This window comes from Miscanthus floridulus, chromosome 12, assembly GCF_019320115.1.
Source record: "Miscanthus floridulus cultivar M001 chromosome 12, ASM1932011v1, whole genome shotgun sequence".
Classification (NCBI taxonomy): Eukaryota; Viridiplantae; Streptophyta; class Magnoliopsida; order Poales; family Poaceae; genus Miscanthus; species Miscanthus floridulus.
This window is the reverse complement of record NC_089591.1, coordinates 77,650,828-77,667,226: the sequence shown is the minus strand read 5'-3', so window position 1 is coordinate 77,667,226 and position 16,399 is coordinate 77,650,828. Positions and strand designations below refer to the sequence as shown.

Here is a 16,399-nt window from a genome sequence, read left to right as displayed (position 1 = left end):
ATTTTCAATTCCTTTTGCATTCAAACGAATTTTTGAAGTAATTCGAAGCAGTTTCAAACTTTGGCCCAAAAATAAAAGTTGCTCAACAATTTATTCTCTACAACTTTGCTTTCATGACCAAAGTCAAACTCCATATATATTTTGAATTACAAAATAAAATCAATACTAATTCAAAACCCTAATTTTGAAGAATAATTTTTTAAAAGCAAATTTGGCAAAAATTGAAATATAAACTTTGCTCCAAATTGTATCCTAAATATTTATAAGCTATCTTAGTGATCAAAACAAGAAATCATGGCATCCAAACATGAGCATGGCGTTTCACATTGTTTGAAACATAAATGAATTTCAATCAATTTAAGCACCACATGAAATGATACTTCATTTCTTTCGAAATGAAATGCATGAATGATGCTTATGCATGAGGTGATGATGATTATGCTCATGGGATGAAATGGTAATGCATGCTTAACACCGAGGTGTTACAAAGGGGACATCAACTACATCGAGGGACGACTACGTTGCTGGTGCACTGGGTTTGGGCACCGACCACGCAAACAGATCTGTCTAGACAGCCAACAAACCTATGTCATCTTGTGGCACGGCAACCTGGCTGTCCTATTCGGGGGGAGTTCTTGGAATCCTCCTGAAGCCGGTGAGGTCATCAAATCACGAAGGCGACAGAAGAACAGTCGGGCCAAGGGGAATTTTGATGAGCTTACCAGGCGGTACACGGATTTGAAGACTAAGAATACCGACAACTACATGAACTACCCCTCATGAACAAAGCATGTGAGGGGTTGGTCCTGATGCTGCAAGACATGTTCACTCAGTTGTGGGAACTGCTCGAGCACCCAAAGCAACGAATGGAGGTGGTAACCAAGCTGAAGGAAATACTCTTGGACGATGGTTCCACCTCGTCGCCGCACGCCACGTTGCTAACAGAGTTGGTGGTCGGCCCCAATCTAGCGGAGTTGAGGTCATGGACAATCGACTACCCACGACAAGATGAATTGATATTGTTCTTGCTAAGGCTCCCACCGTAGCTCTCGCCCATGCAGTCGTTCCTAGAGGATGTGGTGAAGTCGGAGCTGTCCAAGTCCGTCGAGAGGTTCGATGTGGCGTGGGATGTAGAACCAAGATGGGTATGGCTGCGTCCGTGGATGTCCATCATCAGGTGGCAATTCCTCGAGCCACTGGTACACATGGTGCTAAAATCCCTCAAGAACCTCCTCACCAAGCCTTCCGGTGAAGGCGCCTATAGAAATTATGACATGGTGGTTCCATGGAAGAACGCTGCTTGGGATGACATTTGGAGCGAGTTTGTCCAACGTGTCATCATGTCGTACGTGAGGCACGGACTAGAGGAGGTTTATGACAAGCCGATGTTAAGAATGGCGCATGCGGCGGCCCATCTTGACAGGTCTAATGAGATAGGGTACCGAGATATCACCAGACACCATGGTTAACCTTCTTCAGGAGTCCTGCATAAACAATTGGTAGGGTGCCCTATGTAGGTGGTTCTTCTCGGATGACTGCGACAACAATATGGTCTTAAGCTAAGAGCACACAGTTCAGTCCATTGGATTGGTGGAAGGAGTTCGTCGACAAGCTCATTGTACCGTACTTGGCATCCTGGGTCTGGAGCCTCATCGTCATCCCACCGCATCTAGAATACGGCGTGTTCCACGGGTTGATCACCAGGTGGATGCCTATTTTGTCCTTGCAGTCGTTGAACCAGGCCCTAAGCGACTTCATGAAGAATTGTGTTGACGGGTTCTACCACGTTGGTTGATGCACGACATCCCGACAAAAGAGGAGGCCATCGCTTGGCACAAGGGAATGGATGCCGCTCCTACCGTGGGACATGGCTGGCATCGACACTACTACCATGGACTCGGTCATGCAAGTGATCTAAGAAATGTACCAGTGACCACACTTCAATCATCGCTACTAAGTTATGTTGTAAATGTACATGTTAATGTAGGCATTATGTTGATTTACTGTGTACGCCGGATCAAACAAATGCGCATCCAATTAAGCGGCAGCACCTCTCGACTTCGTCTGCTTAATGATGAGTATGTTCCGGTGTATCACTGTTGCTTCTCTTTGTGATACGCTGTGGTGAAGTTATCGAACTGTGCAATTCATGCGCAGTTTACAATGGCAACCTGATGCCGTAAAAGTCAACACTGCGAACAGTTTAGTGGACCTGCGTGAAAGCTCCGACGATCATAGGATCCCATTTCTAGGGTTTGCTTGGCCCCTGCGTTATCTCCACGCGGCCCATTCTTATCCCCTTCCACACTCCATCCTCCCATGGTGGTGGCGCCCAGCCAAAACACGGTTTCCCTCCCCTTTCCCTTACCACACCGCAAGCAGTCATCGACGGCCACTCAAAGTTGAGTGTTGGCATCGCAATCGAGGACTGCAAACGGATTCGCACCTCCATGGCACGCCGCATCTGTCACCCACGTAACCGCAGTAGCATCGTCGAAATGGACTTAAACTCGCCGTCGACCCACCCTAGCGAGTGAGGTGCACATGAGACACGTATACGAGGGGTGACATATCTTCGTTAGTTCTTTCATGTATACATCTAGTCCCTTCGTATAGACGCATATAAGGCGTATCTTCGTTAGTTCTTTCACATCTAGTACCTTTATTCAGATGGTACGAGGCCATCGGGATATCTATATTATAAAACTTTAAATGTGTGTCTATTTCACTGTTCTTCACTATTCATCCGGCGCTCCCCAAGACTCATATCCCTATAGATCAACAGTATCGGGTACCGGATCCGCGACGAACAGTATCCAACCCGATAAGAAAATAGTCCAAACCCAATAAGGAACAGTATAAACCCGATACAGAACAGTACATGCTCGTTATGGAACAGTATATACCCGTTTCATCTTTTTTTTCTTTTTTCCCCACCCTCCTTCCCACGCGAAGCGTGGGCACCCACGCTAATATTATATTATATCTATATAAGAACTTTAAATTTGAGGCCTTTCACATCATTGTGTTACTGTTCATCCGACGTTTCCACAGACCCAGAACACTGCAGATCAACAGTACCAGGTACCGGATGAATAGTACTAACCTGATAAGTTTTTTCCTCGAAAAGGGAACAATGTCAGCCCGATAAAAAAAATTCATTTTTTTTCCCACGCAAAGCGTGGGGATACGGAACAGTACGCGCCCGTTATGGCACAGTACACACCCGTTACGTCTTTTTTTCCCCTTTTTCCCACCCTCCTTCCCACGCGCCCGTTATGGTGCAGTACACACCCGTTACATCTTTTTTCCCCTTTTTTCCCGCCCTCCTTTCCACGCGCAGCGTGGGGGCTCACGCTAGTTTATCTATATAAGAACTTTAAATTTGACGACTGTCACATCGGCACACACTGTTCATCCGAGCGTTTTCACATACTAAGAACGATGCAGATCGGCACTGTTCATCTGGCGCCCGATAAGTTTTCGTCTTTTTTTTAAGAACAGGAACAGTGTCCGCTCGATAAAAAAATTCCCATTTTTTTTCCAACTCCTTCCCACACGAAGCGTGGGCACCCACGCTACGCTAGTATTATACATGTATGAGTTCACCGCCCCTCCGAGAAAATTCTTAACACTGTTCACCTTCCATTTTCTCCACCCAGTTTCCTATTAATCCACAGTGATTCCCTGTCATCCATCCGATCCTGCGTGCTGCCAGCGGATGGCCGCCACGCCCCCGTCCAGCAGGCCCACTCGCCCACCCTCTTTCTGTTCGTTTGCTCGTAAACGATCGTAAATTTTCAGTTAAAAATAATATTTTTCTCTTACACCAAATCAGCCAGCGGTAAATAATTCACGATACGATACGGCCTCCCACAGACCGCCTATCCACCGTTCAAGCCCCCATGGACCCCACAGCCCGGTACATCGCTCCCTGCCTCATTCACAGCGCAGCGATGTCCCAGATTAATAAAAAAACGCAGCCGCGACGGCAACGAGCAGCTACGCCGCTCCTGCAACCTCCGCCGGCGCCGGCGCGACCCGTCGGAGCACCGCCCACCTGCGCCCTCTGCCCGCCACGCCGCGCGGCCGCTGGACCCGTCGCTGCCACCGCCACGACGAGGATTTTTTGGCCGGCCCAAAGCTATCGTGGCCCCACTGGCCCTTTCCCGCAGCGGCGTCGGCGGCCGCCATGCCCGGGACCGGATCCGGCACGATCTCCATGGCCGGCGACTTCTTCGGCCAAACCTGCTCCTCCACCGTGCCTTCCTCCCCGGCCTCTTCAGCGACTACCTCGGCTCCGCACTCGGGTCCTCCCGCGCCTACGCCAACACGTCGCTTAGATCCGGCGCTGCACCAGCCATCTGGGCCAGTCGGAAGTACAGATCGACGGCGCACACCATGTGTTCATTCAAATACCCTCAAGGTAACATATGTTACAGGTTCTGCTTTCCTCAGGATTTCGGAGTTTATTTAACGTTTTTTTTTGGAACCTGAACATGTTGGTAAAGGATGCTACTTCAGAATCGCGTCATTGGACAGTGAGTACCCGAACAATCAAGGGATCTCAGGTTGGGCTTCATCTTTCTTGATGAAGACATACAGTGCTGCTTTGCAGGTCCTGTTTATTTCACAGCATCCCTTTTGTTCTATTTGTATTTATATATATGATTTCCCCTGTTCACAGCAGGTCCTATTTATTTATATATATGATTTCCCCTGTTGGATTTGGCCATGAAAGGTCAGATTCCGGAAAAGTTGGATAAATGTCTCATGCCTCACCAGCACAATAGATCTTCTTCTGAATGTGTTTCCATTTTCTACCTGTCATAGACCTTCACTATGATGTTTGCTCCCCCTGATTAGCAATGGCCACAAAAAAAACCTGGCTAAAACAAACTGAAAAGGATATGCCTCCTTGCGACTTCTGAATATAAAGGTAAAACAAGCACACCAGTTCCGTTCTTTCAGACTCATATTAATGTTTCATAGGTTTCAGCTTACTTATTTCCCCAAAAATAAACCATCAACAGGAGGGCACTGCAATAGAAAAATACTGTAAGTACTGTTGGCTTACTTATTAATGTTCGCTTGGCTGATAAGCCATGGCTGAAAGTACTGTTGGCTGATTTGTCGTGAGAGAAAAATATTGTTTGATTGGCTAAAAAAGTACGGCTTATAAGCCAAGCTGAACAGGGCAAGGGTTCATAATGACCCGATGCTGATAGCAAAATTCTTCATTTCTTCTGATCAATGGTTGCACTGTCCACCTGCAGAGACCTATAGTCCCAGTAGATTTATGCAAATCAGTATGTCGTTCACAAGTTATTGGGCGGCGCCGTGCTCCCTCGAAGCTCTGGCTGTGGATTGTACAGCACTATTTCAGGTTTCACCTAAGGATTGCATAGACTATATGCTCTTTTCAGATCACTCCTACTGCATAGTCCACGCCTGCATCGCGACTCCTTCCATAGTAGGTAATAGTTTTTGCATCCATGATTGCTTCGTAGTATCTTGCACACTATTTAACAATACAAGACTCTGTTTGTTAGTTCCTTTTAGCCACATACCCAGTTCCTAAACCTTTTGGTAAATACATATGTACTGTTAGTGTTTCCTTGCCATTGTCATTTGTCCTTCATAGTACTAATAACATTATTGTTGCTTAATGAAACTTTGGTGACGTCTAATCTGTAGTAGATGCCTTCCTCAATGTAATGGTTACATAGGTTTAGGTTTCCTGCCCTATTTTATATAATCATGTTTCTGTTTGCTCCATAATCTGTAGTATTGCACCACTTTGTTGTCATCAGGTAATATGCCCCCTACCCACCCACCCACAAAAAAAAAATTCTCGGTACAATGTTGTGTTTGTTAATCACTTTTACTTTAACTATCAAGTTTTAAGGCTCCTTTTCGATCTGTACACAGGTATCAGTTGCTTCAAACTGAAAGAGAGTAGGTTTCTGCGCTTTTGTTCGGCACATATGCAAGATCAGCCTCTCCCCACCATCAGCAACTGCCATCGAAGCACCGAAACTTCTTATTTTCATAGTCCTATTGTCCCTGTATGAAATATGATATTATTTTAATCTGTTTATACATGGTACAAAACTAAATGTTATATTTAAATCATAGTTGACTGATACATATATGCCACCTTTGCCACTGCACCTATAAGTCTGTTGGACGCGGCGTGTTCTGTTGCTCGCGCGGGATTACCTGCTAGTTTAGTTATTTCACGGCGATATATAAACAGTTATGTCATGATGAGTGTCACGGGAGTAAAACACTTTGCATCCCGAGGGCATTTTTGTCTTTTCGTAGCTCCGTTTGTCACTCTTAGCGGCTAATGTCGACGGAACGGAGTGGATGGCAAAAGAGTTCTAGACTCGAATTTTTTAATAGTTCGTAGGTCACTTTTATAACGACACACATGTAAAAAAAGACTCAATAAGGAACCCTAATGCAACGAATTGGGCCTTGCTATTACATATGTCCTGCAGATTGGTCCAAGATTAGGCACGTGTTCTGGGCGCAAGTTTTGGTGGACCCTGCGCTCGAACCTGTATCTCCTGAAAGGCCTGTTCAGTCCGCCCAGGTCCGTTTAACTGCGTTCCGTGTATGGATGGCAACGGGATGTACCCGTCGGGTATCGCCAGAACGTTCTCTTCCCCGCTACGGAGAATTCATCCCGTCCCCAGTCTCTGTTAACTGTCTCAGTTATAGATTATTGCCCATCCCCATACCCGTCGGGCATCGGTCGGGTAACAAATACCTGACGGGTACTGCATACTCGATAAACAAGGACACTTAGGGTCGCAGTTTTGCAATCGGAGACGTTTCTTCTTCACCCGGGTATAAGTGTCGGAGTCTCGGAGATGCCGAGGAGAATGAGCGAGGTTGCGAGGAGGACGAGCAAAGGTGGCAGAGAGACCGAACTGAGGAAGCGAGGGGCACGAGCGCTCGTGAGGCAGGCGTGCTTGTGCTGCTGGCGGAGATGGTGAGGAAGAATTGAACTATGGTTGCCTAGAACACACAAACTATATATATGATTGTTCAAATTTGGGCCAAAATATCTATGTTGAACTTCTTTGGGCCTAATACTCGCATGACAGCTCAAATAGTCGGGTTCCTCAACGGGTAACGGGGATGGGTAAACAGGGAACGTTCCCGTACCCGCTATACCCGTCAGGGATGGATTCTTGCCCATTTAGATACCCGCGGGTAAAGATATGATCCCATCCCCGTCCCCTAATGGATCAAATACCCGTCAGGTATCGGGTATCGGGGCCCGTTGCCATCTTTAGTTCCGTGTCGCCCGTTTCCACCGTTTTTCAATGTTTACGCCGTGTAAACGCCTGCACCATTTAACAGGCCGAATAGGCGCTAAACAAGACAGTAGGCTCATGTTTCCGTTTACCAGACCGTTTAGAACACTGTTTGTTGGACACATATAGAAGTTAGAGCATCTCAAAAACATCCTATTTTTTCCTCCCCAAAGCACGTAGTTTTGCGACACATAGAGAAGTTAGAGCATCTCTAAGAGTATCCTATTTTTTTCTCCTCAAAGCATGTAGTTTTGCAATTCCCAAAAAGGTATAGGGAGGGGAAAAGAAGGCCATCTCCAAGAGTTTTCTATTTTTGGCTTCTAAAAAAACAAATTTGGGTCCACATCATTTTTTCGGCCTTTTTTTCACGGGACTTGACGGGGTCGCGAGTCGCGACAAACCCTTTCTCTCACGCCGCGACCTCCCTATCGCCGCCGCCAACTCCCAGCCGCCGCCACCACCTCCCAGCTGGCTGTCGCCTCCTTCCAGCCTAGGCCATCGCCATCCATCTGCCCGGTGCAGGCAGCCAGGGCTAGCCCGCCACGGTCTCTGCAAGGTCAAACGTGGCTGCGGCGGCCATTGGCGTCTAGGACGTGGTTGCGGCCGGCTGTGGCGATGAAGCCTCAACCCTTGAACAGCCTGGGAAAGAGTCACGATGGAGTCGACGCGCGGGAAAGAGTCACGATGGAGCGCGGAAGGAGGAGACGATGCAAGGAAGTCTGGATGCGTGCGACTACGATATGCATATTTTTATGCACGGAGGCGGCCAATTTGTCAAGTGCCAAAAGATGGGGAAGGGTATGGGTACTGTTGGAGATGAATTTTTCTCTCTTTTTTTCAAAAAAACATGGATGGAGAAGGGATATGGGTAGATGCTCTTAGCACATTTGAAAATGGGGTTGAAAAAGAGCTGAACACAGGCCTTAACGTGGACGCGCGCTTCGCATGTGGTGCCGCGGATTGTTGCAGCTGGTGCCGCAGAATTGAAACCATTTGAATCCTTAAAAAAACAAGAATTGCTTTCTTTTATGGAGGGAAATGTATTAGCCTGTCCACTTGCCACCTCAATTTTTTTTTTTTTTTTTTTTTTTTTTTGTGATTACAGCCCTTTCCTTACAAAGACACCCTCGAAAGAAAAAGAGTGAACAGCAACAAAAGGGTTTTGGACAGGTTAGTGTTTGGGCCTCCAACTCTAGGAACTATTTTGGGTAGAGAAAGTTGGTTGGGCCAAATCGATAAGTAGATCTCAGCGACTCGGCCCGTATTTCCATGAATCCCACGAGGCCATGTTGAATCGAATGAAAAAAAATGAAGACCAAAAAAAAAAAAAAAATCCCCGACCGAACAGCATAGTCTCAGGAGCCATATAATTAATAACTTTTCACACTAATTATTAATTATTTTCCAGGGCATTCCATCACAATCACCGTCCTTATTAACCCCAGCTCCTATCTCCAATCGCAACTACTAGTGGTCAGTGGGCAACACTTGTGACCACAATTACTGATAACCCAATAATAATAATACTACCAAGGACCAGAGATTAAGCGCACGGCAATCGCAGGATTGCCACATGCAGCACGCACACTCTCTCCAACTCCGAGGGCTCGCTGCTCACTCCCAGATGCCGACCTCCATGAATCCATCCTCGGTGGCACAGCCCCGGAACATGCCGGTGCAGTTAAAGCCATAAGCCACCTCGCCGTCGCTCGACACGGCGATGAGCCCCGCGAATCCCTCGTCGAGGCGCTCCTTGACGCAGTAGTCGACGGCCTGCTGCAGGGGCAGTCCCTTGTACTCCATGACGGCGGCCACGTCGCGCGCGAGCGTGCACCGGATGATGGCCTCGCCCTCGCCCGTGCACGACACGGCGCACGCGCCGCACGCGTAGGTGCCCGACCCGATCAGCGGCGAGTCCCCGATGCGGCCCGTCATCTTGTTCATGAGCCCGCCCGTGGACGTGGCCGCCGCGCAGGCCCCCGACGAGTCCACCACCGCGCACCCCACCGTCTCCGGCGCGTACACGCTGATGGGCAGCCCGTTCATCACCATGCCCGCCTTGTGGTGGTTGCTGCTGTCCGCGGCCCCCGCCAGCGCGCTGCACGTGTCCGCTCCCGTCAGCGGGATCCGGTAGTCAAACTGCGCGCGCGAGGAAAAGAAACAATCAACCATGGTCAGAAACAATAGGAGCGAGTGATGCATGAGACGGGTGAACAAGAACGAACCAGGATGGTGCCGGCCTCCTTGGCGAGCTTGAGCATGCCGACGTTGTCCTCCGTGATGAAGTAGCTATTGTCCACGGTCTCCAGGCCCTTGCAGAAAATACATCGAGTCGACATCAGAACACGGGTGAAAAACCTATAAAAAATATAGTAAAACCTGTCGAATCCCCCAACTAATCTCTGATGAAACATTTTAGTAGGGCCGGGGGCCGCGCTCGGTGCAGGAGCGCAAGATCTGGAGGATTCGGTGCGCGCGCATCGAATCTTGTTGTTGGGCACGCACGGTACGTCCGGTGGACCACGGCGAGGCGAGGCGACAGATTCCCGTGCGAGACGGACACGGCCACACGGGCAAGTGGAGGCCGCTGGTCCCTGCGCGGCAGCGGAGCCCGCACCGGGATTCCGTGGTGCGGCTCGGCGGCTGCCCGGGCCCGGCCCACACGAACAGCACCAGCCACGCGCATCGGCGCATGGTTTGCCGCACAGTGGAGCAGGGGCTGGTCTGTAGTTCTGTAGTAGAGCTGTGCTACACCTCCATGGTGAGGTAGCCAGCTTGGGGAACTCAAACGGACCCGTCCTAGGTTCATGAACTGACAAGCCGCCCCAGCTGTTCCACAGCGGGTCAGCAGAGCACACTTGTTTAGTAGTACTAAATGGAAAGAATGTCTTGGTGGACAAACATAAGTTGGAGTACTACGTAGCAAAGCTTCCTACAAGTCTTTGTGGAAGCACTATTGTGTAGAGTAGGGGGAAAACAGAGGGGAAAGGCACCTTTTTGGCCATTTTCCTCCTCTTTTTCCAAGACCTTTTGCTGGTTTCTCTTCCTATGTTTCCTCTTGTTACTTGTACGAAGTATAATTAATTATTAAGAAAAGGCCAGCTAATTAATTTGGCGAATTCCTGAACGATGCCGAACAAATCACGCCGCGGTTGCTTTCAGCTGATGTGAACAACAACTAGCATATGGTCCACAGCTTCCTCCGAAGACCAGGGGACGAAACGAAAGTGGGACAGGCACGTGCACAAACGAAAAAGCAGACTAAAAATATTGCACCACAAATGCCAAAAAAGTTTGCAAAAAAGCAGAGTAGTAATCTAATTTCTATATGCAACAATATGGTATGAGCACTACGAGGCTGTCTACACATGCAAACAAGGCAAAGTTGCGTGCCTTGTTAACAGAAACAAATCTCAGGACGTAAACAGAGCTAGATAAGCATCGAGTGTGTCATGTTAACCTGATTAATTGTGCTTGCGAAAGGAAATAAGATGCAGCCAGAGGAAAATCCAAATAAAGTGAGTCGGCCAATTTCGTGGACCAGCAGCGTTCCTAGGGCGCGTTTATTTCGCTGCAAACTTTGCATAGTGCACGATTCTCCACTGTAGCATTTCGTTTGTATTTATGAATTATTGTCTAAACATTGACTAATTAGGCTCAAAAGATTCGTCTCGCAAAGTTAAAGCAAACTGTGTAATTAGTTTTTGATTTCGTCTACATTTAGTACTCCATGCATATACCTTAAGTTTGATGTGACGGAAAATCTTCTTTTTGCATAGTGCACTTTGGAGAACTAAACAGTGCTCTAATCTTACGCAGACAGGAGGGCCATACAGTTTCCCTGTTGAACTACTAGCAGAATCTTGCTGGAATTGCATGGCCAGCGAAGATTCACCTTTCAAGACACGGGTCCGGCAGCTGTTCTGTTACGGCAGCTGTCCTTGGTACGTGCCTGCAGACGGTTGTCCTGCACCCACGTCATGCACACGGTTTTTGAAGCAGTTTTTTTATTATTATTTACCCTTTCACTAAAAATCCGTTTATCGTTTACTAATCCGGCATTCTCTCACGTCCAGCCGCTATACCCGGTCATAAACTCTTTTTTTTGTTCTCAATAAAAATGCCATTTTTACTTAATCTGTGTTTGTGGGGGGTTTAATTTGCATTAGGGAAGCCATGCACGATTCATGCAGGAAGAAAGAGAAACAATCACGGGGACGGGAGATTGATCAGGAGGGGATTAGTTGGGCGGCGGCAGTCATCACCTGCTCACGGGCGAACTCCTCGGCGCCGTCGAAGGCGAGGTACGAGTGTGGCGACTTGTCCATGACGCGGCGCGCGAGGGAGACGGGGTTCTTGACAGTGGAGACGCCGGAGACGGCGCCGCAGCGGCGGCCGCGGCCGTCCATGATGCTGGCCTCCATCTCGACGGTGCCGGCGCGGGTGAGCGCGGAGCCGCGGCCCGAGTTGAAGAAGGGGTCGGTCTCGAGCTCGCGGACCACGGCCTCCACGACGTCCAGCGCCTGCGCGCCCGCGCGCAGCAGGTCCGCGCCCACCTGCAGGCACCGCGCCAGAACGCGCTTCGCCTCCTCCTGCCGGTGCTCCGGCAGGTTCGGGTCCACGCCCGCGCCGCCGTGGATGGCAATGGCCCAGCGCGCCATGTCCGTAGTCGTGCAGGGGCGGGTTACTTGTACTTGCAGATGGCTGGGCCTCTGCTTCTCGAGGGATGTCGATCGCTCGGTGCGCTGCACCGCGTGCGATGCGTGAAGTTCTGTGGAGGATGTGTGAGGATGGAGAACGCCAGGTGGGAGGGCGGGGTATTTATAGGGGTCGAGGGGATGGCGTTCTCGTGGTGCTCTGCTGTGCTGTGCCTGTGCTCCTCTGGCCTGCCGGACGCCAGGGGGAATTCAGCTCAGTTTTGGGAATCTCGAGTCCGGGAGCGGCCGCCTGGCTCTGGCGGCCCCCCTGGTCCGGTCTGGCCGCAAGGGCGAGCGCCGTGATCATCTGAGCAACTGTATTAGAATTTAGAATCATTATTTTCAAGGAATGTGTTCTTTTATCAATAAATGGGTATATAATAACTTAATAAGACAAGTAAATTGAGTTAGTGGCATTCAAGATTTCTGCAATGGCTTATATAGAAGATTATATTTTAAGCATAATATGATCGCAAAAACAATATTCTAAGATACTCCTACGCTTCTTTATTTATTCTAAGATACTGTAACTAGGAGTACCCTAACATTTGCCTCAAACCACGTGCCGTGGTGACTCAAACGTACTGTAAAAAGGAAATTGACGCTTAGCCGTGTCTGGAGCAAAACAAGTCAAGGAAGGGGTCACTGGCTGAGGTCTAGTACTGCTTGTGCTTTTCGCATGAATTTACCCAACGCCTTAAGATCCACTTAAGTATGTTGACGACACGCTTGTACCGTCAAGTTATCTTATGATAAACAGTCAACACAAATTACTGCGTATTCAAAATTGACTAATGCTGAGAGTAAGCCGCTCCAATTGGCTGCCCGTAGCAGCTGGCGCAGACCGGAACCCGGAGTTGCTGGCACAGACTATCAGGGGGCGCGTGCGATTCTGAGGTGACCGAGCCGAGCTCGTGGATTCCACACAAGGCCTTCATAGATGGCAAGTTTTTTTATTCTCTCTTCGTCACATTAAATTTTTGGACTAATGCATAGAATATTAAATGTAGATAAAAAAATAACTAATTATACAGTTTGATTGTAAATTACGAGACGAATCTTTTGAGCCTAGTTAAGTCATGATTGGACAATAATTATCAAATACAAACAAAATTACTACAGTGCCAAGTACTGATTTCTGACATCAATCTAAACAAGACCCAAGCCACCACACAAGTTGGAACCCGCTGGTGCGAGTGCGAGGTCACGCGCCGTGCGGCAGCGGAATCTGTGCCTCGGCCGGCCCGTCGTGAACTCGTGATGCGCTACTCCTCGGATTGCGTGCAGATTCCACCGCTTGGATCGCTGTCAACTCCATTTCTGTGAATCTGGATTCGTTTTCTTTCAACACGGCACCGTAACGGGGGGGCGGCTTTAAATTGGTAATTTAATCGGTCATGGATCACTGTCGTTTGTCAGATTTGGTGAGCTCGCCGAAATTACCGCATACGGAGTATCTAATTTGGTTAGCTCGAGTAAGTCCGCAGGGTCAGAAGTCCACATGCGTAAGTCAACGTCAGAACTTCCGACAGACAAACGTTAGGACTTCCGATGGTCGAGAATCCCAACGTATGTCGGGACTTCCGACGTGAGCAGACAGCCAACCAACCAACAACGCTTCAGGTGTCGGGACTCTCAACATGGGTCGGGACTTCCAACGGGCGCATACCACCGGCCAACAGAACCACAGGTTTCGCGATTTTCGATTGTTGGGAGTTTCGACTCGCGTCGGGACTTCCGACACCGACAGTTACAGAAAAAATATTTTATGTGCCCGTGGAGTGCTAGAGTGTCTCTCTTTTGATTTTAGTTTTATGCTTGAACACTATATCTTCCTCAGACCAACTAAGTTTGCATCCCTCTTTATAGTGCGGCGGATCCTAAACTCAAAAATAAAATAAAACCTTTGGAGAGCGTTTTGAGTTCGTCCGCCTTTACAACTTCAAGATTTGAGGGATACCATTTCATCTTTATCAACTCTTTGAATCTTTTATGAGACTAATAGCTGCGACATATCTGATTAAGATCACATTAGTCCCTAATTTGGATGTCATCAATACATCAAAACACACATAGGGGGCAAATGCACTTTTAATCTCTCCCTTTTTGGTAATTAATGACAACCAACTTAGGCTTTTATAAGAATGAAAGAATTTAAAGCTTTTGAAACTGAAAATTTATACAGAGCTCCCCCTTGATGTATGCATGAATTTGAATTTGAATTATAATCATCTATACATGATTTGCATACATCAAGACAAAAGCCCCCCCTAAATTTTGTAATTCGTGGGGTGCAACAAGTATGTGTGAACAAATATATATCCATGAAAAGGAATGCAATATGACATGTTATTTCACACAAGTAAAAGAGAATATGATGGCCAAGATTTCAAGGTAAAAAAACTCGAAGCATCACATGGCCATCAAAAAACATCCACCATCACAAGTATGAGACAAGCACAAGCTAATAAGATAGATAGAAAACCATTACTTGTCATACAATCATTCATCACAAACAAATATAAATAGTTGTCCATCACAAGCTAGCTGCCACACGACATAGTGCATACACACTAAAGGTTTTAAAGCCTTGAAACTAAACAACCAACTAACTTATTACAAGATATCAAAGCCTAACACTCTCTCTTTGTCAACAAGTGCCAAAAGGGGTAGGCCGCATGAAAAACCGACTACTCATCCTCATAGTCATCATCCTCATCTTGGTCACCATCATCATAACCATCGTCGTCTTCATCATCCTCCTCCTCCATGTATTCCTCATCTTCTTCAGTAGCCTTGCCTTTGCCATGAGGGCTAGAAGCCGCATCATCTTCATATGCCGCACAAGCTTCATCATATAAAGCCAATGGATCATGGGGAGGCACAAACGGCGTCGGAGGAGAAAACACAATGCCTGCGTGCTGTTCCAACCGATAGAGCTTCTCTTGCATATCGTGCTCATGTTGAGCACTAGCACAACACTGTCCAAACATGTATGCCATGAGGAACTTGAACTTGTTGGGCTTCTTACCAGAGGAGGAAGAAGAGAGGGGCTCGACACTAGAAGAGTGAGCAGCAGCAGCAAGTGGTGGTGATGCACCACGGCGAGAGCGAGAACCCGAAACACCTTTCCCTTTGGCTTTGGCTGCATCACCCTTCATCTTTAGTTCTTTGGCAGCTGTGATTGATGTCTTGTTGGAGATCTTAAGAAGATTGTGCTAAGTGTCTATGGGGAACCGGATGCCGGACACTTGCTCAATCACATGCATGATGTATGGTGCATAGGAAAGATGCTTCACCAGATCCTTAGTAGCATCATGTATCTTGTTCCAAATGTACTGGCTGATGGAAATTTTTTGAAAATCATCTCCAAATCACAGAAGCACCTTCTGAGAATCATCTCGAAGGAAGGTGGAGTCACCATGCTTTGGATATAAGATCTGTCTCAGAATGTTATTGAGGACATAGTAATAGGGCTTCAGATATACTGTCTGTCCATCAGCTGCATGTCCATCAAGATACATATGTTAGTACTCCTCCAAAGCCACATCCTCATACTCAGTCAATTCAGGTGTAGTGCGGTCGGCTTGACTTAAACCAAGAAGGCGAGAGAAAGTAATGAAGTCCACCTTATAGTGCTTGCCTTCAGTGGTCTAATAAACAATGTCAATAGCACCGATAGGGTCTCACTCATGATGATAGGAAGCATAAAACTAACAAATAAGCTCATTGTTCCAATGCTTCCTAAATTCTAGTAAGTAGGACAGCCCCATTGAGCATATATCACGAACCATCTGCTCTAGCTCGGGCTCCTTGAACTTACCAAGAGAGTATGCATCAATGCACTTCATCTGAAGGACTGGTGACTCCCTCTTCTTCAAAAACTTCAGATAGATGATGGAATCATAAAAGTCATAATGGAACAGGTGCTAGAAGCGATACTCAAGCCAAAGATCCTTCTTGTCCTCAGCATAAAGGTTTCTTCCCCTCATGGACTTGATATCCCTAACCCGGTGATGGTAGTCAACTGGTAGAGGAGGAGTCTAGCCACCAGTAGGATTAGGAGCCATGGTGGGCTCCCACATGATCGACGAAATGCCTAAGAAGGGAATGAGCTTAGTGATGAAGCCCAGGCCGTGAGTCAGGGTGCGAATCAATGGAGCAGCAATGGTGCGACTGGCATGCTCAAGAGCTTCTTCTTCTACATCAACAATCAGGACATCCGCAACAAAGGTCAGAGCAGGAGGAGGAGCACCAGTAGATGATCCTTGATTGTCATGGTGATGGGCATGGGAACCACCACTAGCAGCACGAGGACCACCAACACTAGCACGGGGAAATGCCGCTTTGGTGCGGCTAGACGGCTTGGGG

General features: G+C 47.8%; 2 protein-coding genes across 2 annotated transcripts; one reads left to right on the top strand and one right to left on the bottom strand.

The window, feature by feature from the left end:
• The first annotated feature begins 1,055 nt into the window (after positions 1-1,055).
• Positions 1,056-6,152, top strand: LOC136496194 (uncharacterized). Its single transcript, XM_066491880.1, has 4 exons — positions 1,056-1,145; positions 3,955-4,426; positions 4,512-4,618; positions 5,932-6,152. The coding sequence occupies exons 1-4, from the start codon at positions 1,056-1,058 to the stop codon at positions 5,950-5,952; spliced, it is 690 nt and encodes a 229-aa protein (XP_066347977.1). The 3' UTR covers positions 5,953-6,152.
• Positions 6,153-8,698: 2,546 nt separating this feature from the next.
• On the bottom strand, positions 8,699-12,121 carry LOC136497773 (probable isoaspartyl peptidase/L-asparaginase 2). The gene is made up of 3 exons (XM_066493630.1): positions 11,597-12,121; positions 9,557-9,643; positions 8,699-9,470 (listed from the first exon to the last, which is right to left on the bottom strand). Exons 1-3 carry the CDS (start codon positions 11,990-11,992, stop codon positions 8,946-8,948), a joined length of 1,008 nt encoding a protein of 335 aa, XP_066349727.1. The 5' UTR covers positions 11,993-12,121; the 3' UTR covers positions 8,699-8,945.
• Positions 12,122-16,399: the final 4,278 nt, after the last annotated feature.